Genomic DNA, 17,992 nt, shown 5'->3' with positions numbered 1-17,992 from the left:
TGCGTCACAACCATACTCTCCCCAGCTGAGCAAAGCCAAGTCAAGCCAAGCAAGCCAGCGAACAACCCCTGCCATAGCATTGCACCAGAGCTTGCATAGATTGACATTCGACGTTACTTTCTACCAGAGTATGTCAATCGAAGCAGTCACCCAGCAACTTTGGCTAACATGCGCTTGGTAGATGACTTCACATCCTGCATTCGGTGGCGTGACATTGCTCGTATCGTCGATGATGGAGTCCAAGGCCAAGGGTCAGAGCAAGAGCAAGCCGAGCAACGATCGCATCTCCAAGCGAGCGAGAGCACAGAGCAGGCGGCAGGAAGCGGACCTCTGCCCGCCGCCCGCATATTCGGTCAAAGACGCCGGGGCTGCGACGAGGACCGTGCAGATTGGACAAGAGTTGTCGAGGCTGGGCTTCTGATGGAGCTGTTGTGGACGCTCATGTTTGTATGAATATGAATGGAGAGGACTGTGCGCAAGAGATGCCTGCACCTGAAAGCACACACACACACACACACACACACGAATCACTTTGGAGTATCAGCCGCGCAGAGGTAAAACACGCGCTTTTGATTGGTCGCTCGATCTTGCGCCGCCGCTGAATTCCATCGAGATTCGAGGAGCGCAGTATCGGCTTGTGCAGCGTGACAGGACACATCAGCGTACACCCCTTGGTCCTAGTCGATACCGCACAAGACCATCGAAGCGGCAGCTCGCGAAAAGAGCAACGGTCCGAGAGTCCTCGACACAAAATCACAGCGGCCGGCATGTCCTCCCTCATGACGCCGTCGACGCTCAAAGCATACAGCCATGTGTGCCCCTATTTGAAGCGCACATCTGCGCCTACCCTCCGTCACCTGAGCACGAGCTCGATCGAGGGTGTCAACAGACTGCGCCGCAAGGCCGGTGACTGTCCCATCATGGCAGCCGCGATCCAGTACCGACAGGTTCAGCTCAGTTGTGCAGCATCGACAGGCCAGATCAGAGGCTATGCTGCCGTTGCCAACCGCAAGGAGATCGACGAGATCCACCGATCCTCGGGCGTTACCATCCAGCCGGGTCAAGGCGGCATCTGTCCCCATGCTGCTGCCGGTGCCGAAGCCGCGCGGCGTGCACAGTCACTCGCTGCTCAGGCTATGACTCGCTCGTCAGTCACACCCGAGCACGATAGCCGCACGGCGCCGTCCACTCGCTCCGGTACATCGCCCGTCACCTCTGCCTTCAAGGCGGGCTCGGGCTCAGAGGCTACCCGGCTCAATCAGGGCATGACAGGCGTCCGGCGAGGTCGCTTCGACTACAACGCCTTTTACGGCGAGGAGTTGGACAAGAAGCATCGCGACCGCTCCTACCGTTATTTCAACAATATCAATAGGCTTGCTGCGAAATGGCCTGTAGCCCATACTGCCGTCGAAGGCGATGAAGTCACCGTTTGGTGCGCCAACGATTACTTAGGCATGGGACGCAACCCCGTCGTCGTCAACGCCATGCACGATACCCTCACGAAATACGGCGCCGGTGCCGGTGGCACGCGCAATATCGCGGGCAATGCCGCCCTGCACCTCTCGCTCGAGGCAGAGGTTGCCGATCTCCATAGGAAGCCAGCTGGACTCGTGTTCAGTTCGTGCTACGTCGCCAACGATGCTACTCGTACGTTCTGTTCCAGATTATCCTTTAGATCTTCGCTAATTGGCCAAACAGTGGCTACACTCGGTCAGAAGCTGCCGAATTGCGTTTTCTTGTCTGACTCGAGCAACCACGCATCCATGATCCAAGGCATACAGCATTCCAAAGCGCGCAAGATGGTCTTCAAGCACAATGACTTGGCCGATCTTGAAGCGAAGCTTGCCTCGTTGCCACTCGAGACGCCGAAAATCATTGCCTTCGAATCTGTCTATTCCATGTGCGGCTCCGTCGGACCTATCGAAGGTATCGTCGAGCTCGCCGAAAAGTATGGTGCAATCACCTTCCTCGATGAGGTACACGCAGTCGGCATGTACGGCCCCCGCGGTGCTGGTGTTGCGGAGCACCTCGACTACGAGGCGCAAGCTCGCGGCGCGTCTGCTGGCACCATCATGGACCGCGTCGATATGTTCACCGGTACGCTCGGCAAAGCTTACGGCGTCGTCGGTGGCTACGTAGCTGGCTCTGCCGATCTGATCGACGTCGTTCGCTCGTATGCGCCTGGCTTCATCTTCACCACTTCTTTGCCGCCAGCGGTCGTCTCTGGCGCTCGCGCTGCCATCCAGTACCAGGTCAACTACCTTGGCGATCGTCGCCTGCAACAGCTCAATACGATCGAGCTCAAGAATGATCTCGCCAGCGCAGACATTCCTGTCATTCCCAATCCCAGCCACATCGTGCCTGTACTCGTCGGCGATGCCCAACTCGCCAAGGATGCCTCTGACATGCTGCTCAATGATTATGGATGCTACATCCAAGCCATCAACTACCCCACTGTCGCCGTCGGTGAAGAGCGACTTCGTATCACGCCTACGCCAGGCCACACTGCTGATCAGCACCGCCACCTCGTCAAGTCACTCCAGCAAGTCTGGGCCAGGTTGGGTCTCAAGAAGACTTCAGACTGGGCAGCGCTCGGCGGCAGAGCCAACGTTGGCGTTGCCAAGCCTGCAAAGGTAGAGCGACTCTGGACCGACGCACAGCTCGGTCTGCTCGATGGCACGGCTCCTCAGCGCATTGCCGGTGCAAGTCAGCAGACGCCTGCCAGTCACCCTTCGGCAATGCCCGAAGTACCGACCATGTCCTCTCCTGCAACAGTCATGGCATGAGGCACCCATGGAAATTGTATGCGCTCGAATGCAATGTCAAAACTTGGAATGAACATTGCAGATGCAATACATGAGGGAGTATGATACAGCTCTGAGGACCCGTCAACGTGGGCGCTCAGGAACGCCTTTTGCCTTGCTTCCATTCGAGGGCTTTTTGACCGTCTCGCTCGACTTTGCGGCTAGCGCCGATGCTGTTTGGTCTGCAGGCAAGCTCCTCTAGTGCGTCGAGCATCTTCTCCCTCACTTCATGCACGAGCGCTTCGATGTCTTCGTGCGAACTTGTCCGCCCTTGTGTGCTGACAGGCGGTAAGACTGGTAAGGTGTGATCAGCTCTGCACAAATGTATATCGCGAAAGAGTACCTTTCAATATGATCTCGCCAGAATTGAACCGATCTTTGGCATTGTAAAGAGCATTGTAATTCTCGCAGACGACGGGAACAATGGGCAGATCGCTCTGTACAGCCAGATGGAATGCGCCCTTCTTGAACGGCAAGAGCGAGGGAACCTCGGTGGATGACCGAGTACCTTCTACAAAGATGAAGAGGCTGACTGCTTTCCGCCTCATCGTTTCGCCCACCTTTTGGAAAGCCTTCATGGCATCCTGTCTGTTTGTGCGATTCACAAAGACGGCGTTGGACAGCCACATCCATTGACCGAGCAAGGGTACCCATTTGAGCTCCTTTTTGGCCATGATGGAGCACTGGGTCGGGAAGAAAGCGCCCAGGTAGAGTATGTCTAGCATGGACTTTTAGACGGGCGATGTCAGCTACGACTGCTATGCCAGAGCCACGATGGCTGACCTGATGGTTGCCCACAAGAACGGCAGGTCTAGCTTGCTTGATATGCTCCGCGCCCTCGACGGTGATCGTGAGGCCAAGCAAGGGACTGATGAGATAGTATGCCACTCTAGCGACGACATAGTTGACATTGGCTTTCTGGCCGAGCAAGCGCATGACGACGGCAGCAGGTATGGCAGCAAGAGAGATGGAGGCCAGTCCAGCGATGTAGACGGCCAGCCTGATGTAGTATCTCGCCAGTCCGTTGAAGCGTTGGGCGAGATAGAGCAAGGCAAGGGTTGCCAGAACGGGGGAAGTCCTCTTGGGCGCAACGAGGGCGGTCATGGCGAGCAGGAGGAAGATATACCAAGCAATCGAGATCTGTGCTGGCATCGAGTCGGTCAGAAATCGAAGGCCAGACAAGCTGGAAAGAGCCAAAGTGCGGAGACTTGATGGCTCGCTCAAGAACGTGAACCGCTTGGCCGGTCTATGTGCGTCTATGTGATGCAGCTGCGCCGTGGGCACTGGGGCTTGTCAGCTCGCCCGCACTGGCCAGCGGGTCGGTGAGGGAATGGCCTCGCTGGGAAAGTCTGGCTTGCTTCTACCGGCAAGGGAGGCAGGCATAAGCGACTACGCGCCAAATATTACAACAGTGACCGGCATGGCCTCGCCGTCGCTAGCGATACTTCCACCAGATGACAAAGACGAGCATGAGACCGAGTACGCCGATGGGCGCATATTTGCGTATCGCAGCTTGTAGATTGATCTGTCTCGCAGCCTTGCGGTACTTGAGCGACTCGTCCCTGAGTGACGTGGACATGTGTGACATTCCTGCGCTTCTCTCAGTCGTGCTACAGAGCGTCGGTGATGATGGGGATGCGAACGATCAAGAGAGTCGCCGCGCATGAGGAGATCTTCCATGTTCTTGGTCATGATGCGCGTGATATCTTGCAAGTCTTCATTCAGTCTATCCAGCCCCGCCCCCTTTCCGGCTGCATTCCTGTGACGATCTCTGAGCGATAGCACGCCGATCACATTTGCATCGTTTGCTGACCTCGTGTCTTGGTAGAGCCGCTTCGTTCGCTGTATGAAGCTGTCGAAGCGCACGAACGCGTACGGTCGCAAGCTGGGTTTCCGCGCGTCATCTGTCACAGCAGGCCACCTTGAGGGAGCACACTGAAGCACCAACGAGCAACGGACCCCCGAACGAGCGCTCAAACTCTTTGCTCAGCTCGTCCAGGTAGGAGAACGCGAGTTTCCTAGGGTACGATTTGTCGGCGATGGTCAGGTAGACGATATCGTTGAGGATGAGGTAGCTACACGCGTGTCATCAGTGGCTGGTAGGCTCTGCTGTCGTTGTCTGCCTACTGTAGCGTCGACGGCCCAGACTCGATGGAACAGCGTGGCTCGGATTGAGGCGTCAATCGCCTAAAGATCAATTTGGCCTGCTGCTTCACCTCGCTCAGCTCTCCCTCTGTCTGGATTCTCCTCCGTGACATCAACACGGTGACCTGGCAGATCTGCAACAGCTGACCTGCTCGTCGTCGACAGAGGCGGCCAAGGGTAAGCCTGTTCCTTGCGCGTCAGTGACAGACCCGGCATGGAGCAGCGCTGCCGGCATGAGCTGGCACTCGTCAGGTACGCACCATCTGTGACTCGGGCTATCATCGTCGACCTGACCATCTCTGCGCCTGCTCGTCCTTTGCCGCCGCCTGCGTACGCCTGCCTCGTCGTCACGACACGTCGCGAGAAAGAAAGTCCACGCGGTCGGTCGTCGTGTCATCGTTGCGAACAAAACGCCCATCGCTGTCGAGACGATTGGGCGGCCAGACATGCTTCCTCGGAGCCTAGTGGCGAGCGTAGTGCTCTGGCTGGGAACAGGCTGCCTAGTGGCCGGTGCAGCTCCGATCGAGCATGCCGGCGTACAACTCAAGGGCGCCGACTTTCACTCCACCATCAGCTCCGGCCTCTGGTTCATCGAACATTTCTCACCCTACTGTCACCACTGCAAGCAATTTGCACCGGCATGGAGAGATCTCGTCGAGAAGTCCCAGCCCCTCATTGATGCCGGTCGGATCCAATTTGGCCAGGTCGATTGCGCAGATCAAGGCGGTCAGCTTGTGTCCGCCTGTCCGAGACTGAACTCATCTCATGGCCCTGCGCAGATCTATGTGATGCAAACTCTGTCAAAGCCTATCCGGATCTGCGGATGTACGTCCAGCACCCATGTCGGAGAGCCGTCTCGAAAGACTGACGCGCATGATCAGGTTCAAAGACGGCATCTCTTCGACGCCCTTTGTAGAGGAGCGCAGTGAGGATAAGCTTACCGCTTTCATCGACAAGGAGATTGCTGCCTACAAGCCTGTCAAGGCAGCGCCCGCCGCAGCCGTCACCGAGAAGAGCGATACGTCAAAGGATAAGATTGTGCCTGACCTGCCAGTCCCGATACAGGAGGCAAAGGTGAAAGCGGACGAGTCTGTCAAGGCTGTCAGACCACCCGCCGTCGACGATACGCCGTCTACGAGCACAGGCTCAGAATTTGTCATCCAGAGCCGATCGCGCGATCTCCCCAACATCGACGGTCAACTCCTCACGCTCAACGCAACAGGCCTGACCCATCTCATTTCTCCCTCCGCAACAGCGCCTATCTTCATCAAGTTCTTTGCGCCCTGGTGCAGTCACTGCAAGAAGCTCGCCCCTGCCTGGAAGGACTTGGCCGCTCTTCTTAAGGAACGCGTCCATGTCGCAGAATTCGACTGCGATGTTGCCGAGCACCGCGAGGCTTGTCGCAAGGCAGACATACGTGGCTTTCCGACCCTGACTTTGTTCGTCATTCTGCGCCCGGGTCTGGTCTGGTGCTGACAATGCTTCCTCAGCTTTCATCAGGGAGAAAGCATAGAATACAAGGGCTCGAGATCGCTCACGCAGATGCAAGCGTTTGCGCTCAAGGCTGCTGCAAGTTTCGGCGTGCATGACATCAGTCCCGGCGTCTTCGAGCGAGTCAGCCAAGAGGAAGACATCTTTTTCCTCTACTTATATCCAAAGACCGCGACCGAGGAAGAGACAGTCAGTCGGCTCTCACAGAGTACAAGTGACTTGCTGAACATGTTATCAGAGCCTCGTCTCGGAAGCTGCCAAGGTCCTCCTGGGCGGCGCAAAAATATTCAAGACGTCGTCGAGCGATCTCTTTGAGCGATACAAGCTTCCCCTCACTGAGGCTCACATACTCGTCTTCAAGGACTACGATATCGCACAGCCTCTCAAGACGCTACATATGTCTTCCGTCTTTGCGGATCGCGAAATCAGAGCTTGGCTGTTCGCCAACAGGCTACCCTCGCTGGGTGAATTGAATGCGCAATACTTCAAGGACTACACAGAGGGAAGCGCATACATGGTCCTCGCTGCGCTATCTCCGCAAAAACTAGGACCCGATGGCATGCAGCAGCGGAAAGACGAGCTGAGAACTCTGGCAAGATTATATAGCGATTCGCAAGCGCAGACTGGAGATCTGAAGCCTGTCAACTTTGCATGGATGGATGCAGACCAGTGGTCCAAGTGGCTCCAGCAGAACTACAAGATCAGCATCAAGGGTACAGACGTTCCCATTGTCATTGCTGACCCCAAGGTATCTTTCGCACGGCTTCACGCTCTACATGGCCGACGGCTGACTCAATCGCAGAGGCTGGAATACTTCGACGTCGATACACACGGTAGACGGATAGCACTAAGTGAGAGCTCTATCTTCGCTACCTTAAGCGAGTTCCAACGCGGTCTACTATCACCAAAGTCATCGCGGGGCCTCATGGACAGATGGGCTTTCACGCTGCAGCAAAAGATGGAAGGTGGCATGCATTTCATGCTCGACAATCCTGTCTACTTCATGGCGGTTGTTCTAGTGATGGCACTTCTGATCATCTGGATGATCTATTCGGTTCTTACCGAGCTGCCGACTGGCAGCACCAAAGGCACTTACACGCCCATGCGACCGGGCGCTTCTGGGCCCAAGTCGCTTTATACAGCCCCTGTCAGCACTGTCAAGGCCGACTAGTCATGCGCTTGCAATCTACGATGTTGTTGTGTAACACGCATGCGTCTGCAACTCGACTTGAGGAGGGGCCGATAATAGCCAGGACGTCATTGCGTCATTTCGCGTAAGGTTCAGCAAGGCCCTTGGACAACTTTGATCGAGCGGCCTTCCTTTGCATAATGCCGCAGATCATCGTATATCAGGTCGACAAACCCAATACCCTTGTGTCCTATCCTCTGTCTTATCCCGCCTCGGTCTTCCGTCACAAAGCTCGGTGGAGCCCCGAGCGATGGAAAGCAATGACACGCAGACGTCAGTTCAGTCGGTTGCAAAACATCTTTCCTGCTCTCGAGGGCATCTCGAGCAGCACTTGCGCCCTTGTGCCGCTTTCGGGCAAGATCGTACAAAGGTAGCGCATGCTCAGTCCGATCGATGAGCCAGACTGCTCGAAGCAGCTGGTTGTCGACGCGCACCTGCTAGCAGTCGCCGCCTGGTCTGAGCTGGCTTGCCGCGACGAATTCCTTTGTGGATTGCCAGATCACTCGCTTGCAACACCGACATTGAGCGATGCCTCTGATGCCAGCAGTCTCGATGGCGAGGAGGACTACTTCGCGTTCGCGTGTGCCGACATGGCGCGAGCAGCAGAGTCGGTCGTCTGCTTGACCCGATTTGCTGCTCCCTCTCGGCCGCTGTCAAGCTTGCTACACAACAAAGCTCGCACTGTCGCTTCCGGAAACCCAGACGGCGAGAGATCTGGCAAACACAGCAAGTCGTCACAGCATGTGAACCCGCAAATCAGACAGTCGGATGCTATAAGCTACGCACTGCAACAGACAGTGACGCCCTTTGAATCTCGCCAACCGAGTCCGGCGCCGCGACTAGTTCTGCCGTCAGCTGATCGCCGTGCAAGGCCGCCGCCTATATGGCCCATGCCGTCTGGCTATGTCATACCGTACCAGACCCACAGTCAGCCTTCGACGCCGGTGCCATTGACACCTGCAACCGAGCTCGGTGGCGCCCTGGGTCAACTCAGCTTCGATGCACCTACAATGGCTCGCCAGCGATCAGGCTCAACTGTCAGAAGCGAGTCGAGTGCTGCTCCAAAATCCCGCCGATCGAAGCCTGCCAGCGAGAATCCCAACCTGACGCTACTGCGACGCGGGAGCTTTCCGCCCGTTCAATTCCCACCGCAGCCGTATTCGGGCGATTCGCCGTTTGAAGTTCAGCCTGAGCCGAAAGCTAGTGTATATCAGTCGCAAGTCGACCGTCTGCCGGTCATCGAAGCGCGACTCGAGAGGATAGAAGCGAGCATACAACAACTCATGCATGCAAGAGGACAGCAAACGCTTCGAGCGACGCGACTGGAAACAGCATCAGTGCAGGATACAATCCAACAGACGCACAAGCATCTGCCACGAGGAGAATGAAGCACACACGAGAGACATAATGCATAGTCTTGCTAATGTCAAAGGCCTCTCGTGAGTCCCTGAGATGCGTCTGCCTCTGTCAAACCGCCTTTGAAGGTATCGTGCCCGATAAGTTCAAAGCCAATATCGTCACGCAGAGCGTCTCGCACTTCCGTACCTGTCGAGGCTGTCCTTCCCGAGAAAGGCGGCAGCGTTCGGCGATGAGGCGAAGGCGTGGGATCGGCGCTGAGTATAGCGGAGAAGAACTCTAGCACGGGCACTGTTATCCAGCGCGTCTTGCGGGGAATCAGGCCGAGGACTGCATGCTGATGCCAGCCCAAGTGGCCGCCGTGATCCGTGGTGGCGACAGTCATGTAAGGCGAGAGCTGCGAAGGTTTGCTCGGTATGCTGGGTGCATCGATGATGGGGTCGTCGATCGAATTCAGCGACAGATAAGGCACCTCAATACCTTGCAAGTAGTTGATGGAGCCGCACTGTTTGTAGTATTGCTCGGCAGAGCGATAGCCAGCTGCAGGTGCAGTGATGAGTGTGTCGAAAGCATACAGAGTCAGGTTCGGCCGATCGAATAAGCTTTCCAAGTCGATCCTCTTGTCGTCCTCGAATGCGTGTCTATGTCGATCGACCAGTGTTCGTACATTACTCGCCATGGCCTTTGATAGCATGAGGCCAGGCAGTGAGGCTTCGAGCTTGAGCGTGCTCGCATAGAGATCGTAGATGTTTCCCATCACTGCAATAGCTTTGAACGGAGTATCCTTACCTTGTTCGCCGGCGTAGACAGCCATGAGATTGGCCGAAAGACTGAAGCCCATGCCGAGTAGCGGTGCTTGCGGAAGTACATGCGAGATGAAGCAAAGCCCTTGTCTGAGATCATCCGTCGCGCCAGAGTTGTACAGCCTCTTGCTCGTCAATGGCACGTTGGCGCACCCACGGAAGTTCAAAACGACCGTACGCCAGCCTTTGCCGCCTTGAGATACCGGTCGGGACGCTTGTGCCAAGATTCCGCGAACATAGCTCTCGTGAGAGCCTCCACTCAAGCCGTGCCTGTAGCAAGCAGTCACGACTCAGAGGAGACTGTTCACAAGTAAGAAAGCACTTGCATACTCAGTAGGAGTGGAACGTCATCTGGCATTGCCTGTGCCTCTGTCAAAGGAGGGCAAAAGTCCATGCCTATCGTGCCGCCATCCGGCAGCCTGATATACTGGCGCTCATAGTTGAGGTTGTCCATCTTGGAGAAATCCGCCTTGGCCGTGAAGACAGTATGTAACAAGCCATTGCGGAGAAGCCAAGGCGCGGTGTATGTGCCGCACAAGCTGGGACATTGTTCCTCGACGAGCTGACGCAAGGTCGTCTTGCCGATCCTCGCCGGATGCTCAGCGAAGACGAGCTTGACTGGTCTAGCGATCCTGAGGAAGACCAAGACTTGCAGTATCAGCCATCGTGCACGCCGCCAAAGCGTCAGCAGACCAATCCGAGCGAGGGCCAGCATGAGCCAGCCGTTCATCACGTGGCATTGACCGGCAAACGCGTCAAGAAGAAGCGCGAAGCGTGACGCACTCGTGACGGGTCAGTTACCTCGTCAGTCGATTGATCCTTGCGAGCTGCGAGCTTCATCTCGTCGGACGTGCAGAAGCCGCGAGCGTATGCATTGAGCACACTTCGGGGGAGTCTGTCACACACAAAGCGAAAGCATGTCGACGTTCACGCAGCGTGCAATCGACTCGAACGAGAAGAATTGGCAGTCAGAAGTAGGCAGGTCATCCTCGCTAGATCTAGGCCATGGCTCATGCACGCACAGGATGCTTGCCGTACGAGACGAGCGTCGTCTTTACCAAGGCGAGCTTGGTCGACTTTCTAAAGCACATCGGTATTGAGGTCGACCCCAATGCCTCTGTGCTCAAGAAGCTGCCTCGCTATGCCAAATTTGGCGATCTGGTGGCAGGCAGCGCCGTCACTGAGGCCAGCAGCTCGAGCAGTGCCGAAACGGGCAATGGGTCCCAAGCCAAAGCGGTACAGGCTCCTGACAACACTACAAGCAACGGCACGACGCTCTTGAATGGTGCAGCTGGTGTTCCAGACTTTGTGCCCACGCGCAAGGTGCGCGAGCTGACTGGCGGTGGCTCGGCCCAGATCGCTAGCCTCTTCAGCGGCGGGGCTGACGAGCGTCCCATTCGTCCTGCACGCGTCGTCGGTGCCAATGCTGCCGAGACGCCGGGATACGTGAGCGAGTCGTCAAACGGCTTCATTCCCACCCGCAAGGTACGCGAACGTCCCGGCGGCAATTCGTCAATGGGCGCCCTCATCGCAGGCGAGTAAAGATAGCAGCCGACCGGACCAAGGGCGGTCCGAAACGATGCAGACAACTAGAGTGTGTGCATTTCATAGTTTACTGTTGGCAAAGGAAATGTTGCCCGCCTTAGCAAGCTGTGCGAAGCAATCCCTGAGATCCTCCGAGAAAGCCTCTGGTCTCTCCCAGGCGGCGAAATGGCCGCCCCTCGTGTGCTCACGATACCACAGCAGATTGCCAGAGGTTGCTACCCAGCGCTTCGGACATGGCAAAATCTCTTTCGGAAAGGAGCTGTAGCCGAAGGGAACGCGGATGTAGCACTGCCTTTCAAAGTGTTTTGTGTTTGGCTGATTGCCGAATGACTGCAGGTGACATCAGCTTTGCGCTTCAGTCGCTATCATAGACACTTACGTGTCGGTATGCATAGATTGATCGTGCATAGGTGTCTGTCGTCCACCAGGCCGTGAGAAGGGCAAGAATCTCATCCATAGGCGGGCTCTCGTCGGTCCATTCGAGCAGCTTTTCGCCAATCCACGCAGCCAGAGCAAGCGGTGAGGCAGACAGTGCATGTGCGATCGTGCTCGGACGAGTGGCATGCTCTATCGCGTAGGCTCTGCCCGTCTTGTTCCACCGGTTCGACCTGGCCATCAATTCTCGATCGCGGGCCGAGAGACCCAGTTGATCCGGGGGCGGCAGGATGAGACCCGCCAGACTGGACAATGGCGTCGTCAACGTCTTCACGATCTGGGGCGTACGTAATCGCAAGACAGACGGCATGACGGGCGCGAGGTAAGAATCGATGGGCAGCACGGGCGAGAAGTTCAGGTGGATGGCCTTGCATTCGCTGAAATAGACAGCCATGAGCCTTGCCACCATTGCGCCCCAGTCTCCTGCTTGGACAAAGTACTGCGAGTAGCCAAGATTGACCATGAGCTCGTTCATTGTGGCGGCGACATCCATGGGCGAGAAATCCATGTCATCCGGTAGCTCGGAGAAGAGATAGCCTGGCAAGGAAGGCACGACGACGTGGAAGTGTTGCTTGAGATACTTGATGCTTCCCGTGAACTCGAGAAAGCTGCCGGGCCAGCCGTGCAGGAGCAAGAGAGGCATCGCCTCGGGATTCGCGGTACATTGCTCGGAGATGAAGTGCAGCCGAATAGAATGACCGGCGTGTTCGACGGTGCCCTGGTAATTGCTGAAGCTGTTCAGACGCGCTTCTTCCTTGCTCCAGTCGAATGCTTCCCAGGCCGTCTTGAGCTGGCTCATCCAGTCGCGAGTGACGCCATACCGCTCGTGTTTGCCTTCAAAAGTGACAGGCGGTAGCGGATCGCTGGCCACCCGAGCCTTGAGATCGTCGAGCTTGCTCTGCGGGATACCGATCTTGTATGGCTGCAGATTGAAGCTGCCCATCCCTGTAGAGCTTGGTGAAGTCGGGCGGGTGCACGGTGAGCCCGCCTGGCGCGAAGCCGGAGAATCCGCGATCGGCCTCCTTCTTGGCTCTTCAGCCGCCCAACTCAGAAAACCCGTCAGCCACCGTGCGCTCATCGAGTATGGCTTCACACTTGCAGGAGACGACAACGACGAGCCAGGCATCGAAGATCGGCGACACAGACCCGGCAGGCGTCTACAGAGACAACGAATCGTACCCCTCGGATGAGGATATTCTCGTAAGGGCGATAAGCACTCGCACTCGGGAACGAGACACAGGAAGGACGTAGTGAGACAGGCCAGAAGGCACGAATCGGTCTTCCTACTAAGCACGCATGTTCAGCTTGACTCTCGTTTCTGCCACACGACTGTTGATCTCCGCTCCTCTTGGGGACAAAGATGTCTTCACTGACTTTTCTTTCTCGTCCAAAAGACGGCGGAGTTGTCAAAAAGCACACTGATATGACATTCGCACGAGATCGTCCCATCTCGTGGCCGGAATCGTACGTTCACTGTCGTCTGTCAACTCCGTCCCTTTCTTGTAGCGAGAGTTGTCGAGTCATTCGTGATTCTGACCTCCGCGAACGAAAGTCGGCGCTACGGGTGCCTATCCTTTCTCCCATCTCTGCTCGGTGACACGAGTGGAGAAGGGGCAGACAAGGGTAGTGCTGAGATCATACCGTGTACGGAACCTGCTCAAGATAATGCTTGCGAAGGAAACGTGCCGTCTTGCTCCTCTCCTCTCCTTCCTCTTCCCTCGCCCTTCTCAGCCCCGGACTTTTTCGCGGGGCTGCAAATGGCGGGAAGCTCGTTCTCGTATGGGCTTGCACTGACTTGGCTGGACATGTCTAGCGCCAGTATGGCTATACTCAAGTACGTGTTATTCACTACCTGCACATACGTATATCTCACCTGCCCGGACAGACACTCCACCGTACCTGGAAGCAATTCGAGAGCTTCAGTGCAGCCTTTGGCTCGCTGTACTTCGTTGGCGGTGCGTCCAGCCTTTGCTGACTTGCTTCGATCGCTCAAGTTATACTCGTGTCCTCAGGCATTCGCATTCTCTTCTCGATCGGCATTTACTCCGGCGGCCCCGTTGCGCTATGGTGCGCCAGCCTACTATCTTTAGCGCTGTATATACTCAGTCTGTCGACAGGTCTGGCTTTTTGCTCACTGTGCCATTGATGTGTATCACCGCCGCTGTTCTGGCTGAAGTCTGCTCGGCTGTGCCGCTCTCTGGCTCAATCTATATATGGGCAGCTGACGCTGGTGGTCCAAAGTACGGACGTCTTTTTGGCTTCATCACGTATGTCCATCTTGCACTTTTGCTGGCCACTCATCCTGACGGTGCTGCCAGTGCTTTTTGGTCAACGACTGCCTGGACATCCTTTGTTGCCAGCAACACCCAAGCGACGACCAACTTCATGATCTCCGAGCTCAACGTCTTCAACGCTTACTTTCCTGGCACGCTCGATTACAGCAATGTCAAGTTCCGCGCCGTCGTCTGGATCTGCGCCCAGATCTTCCTAGCCCTTGCCATCCTGACCAACCTCATGCCACCCCGTGTGTACACCTGGATCTTCAGGGGCAGCTTTGCCATCATCATGATCGATTTCATCATGACGATGGTCTGGCTTCCTATCGGAGTTGCGCAGACGTATGGCTTCCAACCAGGCAGCTTTTTGCTCACTTATTACAACGGCACTGGCGCGCCTGACGCCTGGAACGTCATTCTCGTCTTCCTCTCAACTTCGGGCGTCATGACGGGTTTTGATGCCGCAGGACATATCGCCGAGGAGACCCAAGGCGCAAGCTTCAGAGCGGCAAGGGGAATCTTCTGGGGATGCGCCGCTACTGGCATCCTTGCTTTCCCGGTTCTTATCTTGTTCTTGTTCTGCTCGCCTTCATTAGACGTGCTCTTCGCTCTCGATGCGCCTCAACCGTTCGTCAATCTGTATGCTCTCGCCCTCGGCAACGGAGGACAAATTGTGATGACAGTAGTCGCCATCATTGGCCTCTTCATGGTCAGTCTTGAATGAGATTGCTGCTACATCGGCTGCTGATACGTGGACTATCAGAACACAAGCATCGCCATCGTGGCAGCCTCTCGCCTGATCTATGCCATCGCTCGTGATGGCGTCTTGCCCGGATCATCCTGGATAGGCAAAGTCGACAAGAACGGACAGCCCCGCAATGCTGTCCTCTTCATCTGGCTCGTCTCCGCCGTCCTGGTCTGCACCATTCTGCCGTCCCAAGTCGCTTTTACCTCGCTTGTGTCTGCCGGCGCAGTACCCACGATCACTGCATACGCTCTCATTTCCGGCGCTCGCGTCTTCTGTACGCCGCACAAATACAGAGATGCAAAGTGGAACAACGGTCGCTTCTCTCTTCTCTTCTGCTGGATCGCCATGATCTGGTCGCTTTTTCTGACAGCCGTGCTCTTCTCGCCCTACCAATTCCCCGTCACAGCCCAGACATTCAACTTTGGACCCATCATCTGGGCCGCTGTGACCATCATGGGCATCGTCTCCTACCTTGTCGTGCCAGAGAGTGCTTGGCTCAGCAAGCGACACTTTGCGCGAGAGGAAGATGTCAGAGACGCCAAAGCTTCCGCTCTTGCCGGCGAGCGTATCCACGTTCGTCAGGATTCTGACGGCGAGCAAAAGGACCACACAGAATAAATATTGCCCTGATAGATTAGCATAGATGCATTGCAGACTGCTCTCGAGCTGTTTGCTCCTGGCCTTGTCGGTTCTCGGATGCTGTGTCGCCGGCTCTGGCTGCTACATGCTGACTATGAATGACCAGCTGGTGTGCTCGATTAGCTTATGCCAAGCCTACGTCTGCTCGTACACGGGCAGGCTGTTCCTCCGCCGTCGCGAGGGCAGATAGCCCTTGCCGACGATAGTCGCGATCAGGACCTGATGGAAATGTGACATCTCTGCCACAGAGTACGGCTCGCTCTCTCTGTCAGCAAGCATCAGTGCTCGTATCTTGTCTCGGTCTGTCACGACGCACGGTGGCACATGTACAAAGAGTACTGGCGTTGAATTGTCGGGATTGGCCAGCCTCGAGGATGCAAGACTGGCGTAGTAGATAAACTCGCAGACGTAGTGACCAGGATCATTTGACTTGACGATTTTGTACGAGTCACTTAGCTCCTTGGCGAGACCCGATACATCAAGCCGGGTTGTCAGATCGTCTGGCAAGCTAGCCCATCGCTCGTCAAGGAACCCACATCTCCCTGTCTGAGCGTCCAATTGGGGCCTGCCTCCTACCGCGTCGGGCGGCGATTTGCCATAGTTGAGCTTGTCTGCTCTTTGCTCGAGCTTGAACGCGTCCCTTGCGCCTACGCCGACATGGATGATGAGATCATACGACTGCAGCGGAACGTCGCACGTCGGCGTCGCTGGCTTCGGGCCTTCCTTGTACCGTATATGTCTGTCATCCCTGCCGTGCCCGAGACCGTGGAGACGTGGGATGTATCGCAAGACGGTAGCAAACGACACGGGCATCTCGGCAGAAGTGATTCGTATCCGCGTGGGCTGACTTGCCGGGTCCGAGGCAGGTAGGACGAGCTGCATGCCGTGCAAGGACTGCACCGAGTCCCATGCCGGATTGCTCTTGTAGAAAGAAAACGGCTACATTGCAGCGTGACATGTCAGCAGTCTTGGAGAGCTCGCTTCGCAATGACCTACACCGAAGCCTGTCACAAGGACTTGAAGTTCATCGTCCAGCCGACTGGGGGGCACGACGACCATGAAGGGCCGGAAGGACTCCGAGTGGGTTGCGCCAGCGTTGTGGGTTGACGAGAATTGTGAGGAATCGATGCATCGATGACGCGCTGTTCACCCTCGTGAGGTCGAGTTCAGGCAATGCTCAGGCAGCCTTGTCCCGCATGTGTGAGACTGGTCAGGCAGTCCATCAGGAGGGAATATAGTACAGGACGCCTCAGTGACGCCTGGCGATCGGCTCAGCTGACTTCGAGAGCCCTGATCGGCATCAAAGGACAAGATGCTCGCGTCTTTCTCCAAGGTCTCATCACCAACGATATCGACAAGCTTGAACCTTCTCGCACGCCTACCGCTGCACTCTATTCTGGCTTTCTGAGCGCGTCCGTCAGTGTGCCAACGTCTGATGAGACTGCCTCGCTCAAATTGGCTAGAATAGGGTAGGATCCTGCACGATGCTTTCATCTATCCCGCGGCCATAGACGGTACAGAGGGCTATCTCATCGACGTGCATGCCGCCTCGCTAAAGCCGCTGGCGGTCTATATGCGCCGCTTCATCCTGCGCTCAAGAGTAAGCCTGTCCGACCAGACCAGCAAGTTCACTTTGCGCGCTCTCTATCCTGCGCGAGATGGCACGAGCAAGCCAGATGTAGATGGCATGCTTTGGCAAGATGCGAGATCACCAAGCATGGGCTGGCGGCTTCTCACAACAGCTCAAAATCCGCATCCACCTTGTAAGTTGCCGTGCTTTGATCGTCTGTCTTTCTCGCTGATGACGCTTTCGCAGCTGACGCCCAGATAGAAGTAGACGAGAGGCACTATACGATGCATAGAATCCTGCAAGGTGTGCCCGAAGAGCCACTCGACATTATCTCGGGTCGCTCGCTGCCGTCGGGCAGCAATATGGACTACATGAACGGCGGTGTGTCATATGTCCCTGCCGGGCTGCTCTCACTGAGCCAGTCGAGCAGTCGATTTCAAGAAGGGCTGCTACGTCGGACAAGAGCTGACCGCGCGCACGCATCATACTGGCGTCGTCCGCAAGCGCACCTTACCTGCTCGCTTGGCACCTTTGCACACGAACGATGATATGGCGCTCCTACTTCCGCATGGCTACGATCCCGTACCGAGCGCACTCGCATCAGACGATTTGCCAGCACCGGGCACGAAGCTGGCGAGCCACAAGAGCAGCGTAGCCAATGCGCGCCCGACAGGCGAATTAGGCACGAGCATGCGCATCTCTGACGCATCTGGCAGATACCATGAGCCTATCACCATTGGCTTGGCTGTCGTCCCACTAGAGCCAGCCGCTCGAGCGGGCGAGGAGGGTTTGTTCGTCACCAGAAACGCGTTGATGAACTCGGACCGGGAAGCGGGCGTCAATGCTGCTGGCGGCAAAGGCACCTCCGCCACCGACGAGATGACATCGCTCCCGCAGAGGTCTGCTAGCGCAACGCAATGGCGACTGAGAGCTTTCAGACCTCAGCATTGGCCTGCTGCCTCAACTTGAATTTACATGCGCCCAGAGCCGG

General features: G+C 56.4%; 10 protein-coding genes across 10 annotated transcripts; 6 read left to right on the top strand and 4 right to left on the bottom strand.

Moving 5' to 3' along the window:
* Positions 1 to 232: 232 nt before the first annotated feature.
* L969DRAFT_77712 (uncharacterized protein) lies at positions 233 to 3,100 on the top strand (the record flags this gene model as incomplete). The annotated part of the gene is made up of 3 exons (XM_014710656.1): positions 233 to 402; positions 662 to 1,647; positions 1,699 to 3,100. The coding sequence occupies 3 exons, from the start codon at positions 233 to 235 to the stop codon at positions 2,784 to 2,786; spliced, it is 2,244 nt and encodes a 747-aa protein (XP_014566142.1). The 3' UTR covers positions 2,787 to 3,100.
* Positions 2,787 to 5,291, bottom strand: L969DRAFT_77705 (uncharacterized protein). Its single transcript, XM_014710655.1, has 10 exons — positions 5,210 to 5,291; positions 5,098 to 5,132; positions 4,932 to 5,041; positions 4,764 to 4,879; positions 4,618 to 4,708; positions 4,448 to 4,563; positions 4,250 to 4,394; positions 3,588 to 4,050; positions 3,148 to 3,532; positions 2,787 to 3,098 (listed from the first exon to the last, which is right to left on the bottom strand). Exons 1-10 carry the CDS (start codon positions 5,244 to 5,246, stop codon positions 2,902 to 2,904), a joined length of 1,695 nt encoding a protein of 564 aa, XP_014566141.1. The 5' UTR covers positions 5,247 to 5,291; the 3' UTR covers positions 2,787 to 2,901.
* Positions 5,292 to 5,395: 104 nt separating this feature from the next.
* On the top strand, positions 5,396 to 7,611 carry L969DRAFT_82962 (uncharacterized protein; the record flags this gene model as incomplete). The annotated part of the gene is made up of 5 exons (XM_014710654.1): positions 5,396 to 5,675; positions 5,729 to 5,774; positions 5,831 to 6,388; positions 6,440 to 6,629; positions 6,679 to 7,611. 5 exons carry the CDS (start codon positions 5,396 to 5,398, stop codon positions 7,609 to 7,611), a joined length of 2,007 nt encoding a protein of 668 aa, XP_014566140.1.
* Positions 7,612 to 8,006: 395 nt separating this feature from the next.
* Positions 8,007 to 9,017, top strand: L969DRAFT_96087 (uncharacterized protein; the record flags this gene model as incomplete). The annotated part of the gene is made up of 1 exon (XM_014710653.1): positions 8,007 to 9,017. One exon carries the CDS (start codon positions 8,007 to 8,009, stop codon positions 9,015 to 9,017), a length of 1,011 nt encoding a protein of 336 aa, XP_014566139.1.
* Positions 9,018 to 9,055: 38 nt separating this feature from the next.
* Positions 9,056 to 10,518, bottom strand: L969DRAFT_52230 (uncharacterized protein; the record flags this gene model as incomplete). The annotated part of the gene is made up of 2 exons (XM_014710652.1): positions 9,056 to 10,058; positions 10,097 to 10,518. 2 exons carry the CDS (start codon positions 10,516 to 10,518, stop codon positions 9,056 to 9,058), a joined length of 1,425 nt encoding a protein of 474 aa, XP_014566138.1.
* A 46-nt stretch (positions 10,519 to 10,564) lies between these two features.
* On the top strand, positions 10,565 to 11,330 carry L969DRAFT_104829 (uncharacterized protein; the record flags this gene model as incomplete). Its single annotated transcript, XM_014710651.1, has 2 exons — positions 10,565 to 10,766; positions 10,813 to 11,330. The coding sequence occupies exons 1-2, from the start codon at positions 10,706 to 10,708 to the stop codon at positions 11,328 to 11,330; spliced, it is 579 nt and encodes a 192-aa protein (XP_014566137.1). The 5' UTR covers positions 10,565 to 10,705.
* Positions 11,331 to 11,393: 63 nt separating this feature from the next.
* Positions 11,394 to 12,711, bottom strand: L969DRAFT_19035 (uncharacterized protein; the record flags this gene model as incomplete). Its single annotated transcript, XM_014710564.1, has 2 exons — positions 11,394 to 11,663; positions 11,713 to 12,711. 2 exons carry the CDS (start codon positions 12,709 to 12,711, stop codon positions 11,394 to 11,396), a joined length of 1,269 nt encoding a protein of 422 aa, XP_014566050.1.
* An 870-nt stretch (positions 12,712 to 13,581) lies between these two features.
* On the top strand, positions 13,582 to 15,410 carry L969DRAFT_52636 (uncharacterized protein; the record flags this gene model as incomplete). Its single annotated transcript, XM_014710650.1, has 5 exons — positions 13,582 to 13,602; positions 13,654 to 13,727; positions 13,886 to 14,035; positions 14,087 to 14,753; positions 14,808 to 15,410. Coding segments are annotated over 5 exons (1,515 nt in total), but the record flags the coding sequence as incomplete, so codon positions are not given.
* A 16-nt stretch (positions 15,411 to 15,426) lies between these two features.
* L969DRAFT_52648 (uncharacterized protein) lies at positions 15,427 to 16,490 on the bottom strand (the record flags this gene model as incomplete). Its single annotated transcript, XM_014710649.1, has 4 exons — positions 15,427 to 15,523; positions 15,583 to 15,696; positions 15,748 to 16,370; positions 16,428 to 16,490. 4 exons carry the CDS (start codon positions 16,488 to 16,490, stop codon positions 15,427 to 15,429), a joined length of 897 nt encoding a protein of 298 aa, XP_014566135.1.
* A 114-nt stretch (positions 16,491 to 16,604) lies between these two features.
* Positions 16,605 to 17,970, top strand: L969DRAFT_52804 (uncharacterized protein; the record flags this gene model as incomplete). Its single annotated transcript, XM_014710648.1, has 4 exons — positions 16,605 to 16,847; positions 16,900 to 17,194; positions 17,248 to 17,382; positions 17,429 to 17,970. 4 exons carry the CDS (start codon positions 16,605 to 16,607, stop codon positions 17,968 to 17,970), a joined length of 1,215 nt encoding a protein of 404 aa, XP_014566134.1.
* Positions 17,971 to 17,992: the final 22 nt, after the last annotated feature.

The sequence above is a fragment of the Mixia osmundae genome (genome assembly GCF_000708205.1).
Source record: "Mixia osmundae IAM 14324 unplaced genomic scaffold scaffold_9, whole genome shotgun sequence".
NCBI lineage: Eukaryota > Fungi > Basidiomycota > Mixiomycetes > Mixiales > Mixiaceae > Mixia > Mixia osmundae.
This window is presented reverse-complemented; position numbering and strand designations above follow the sequence as displayed.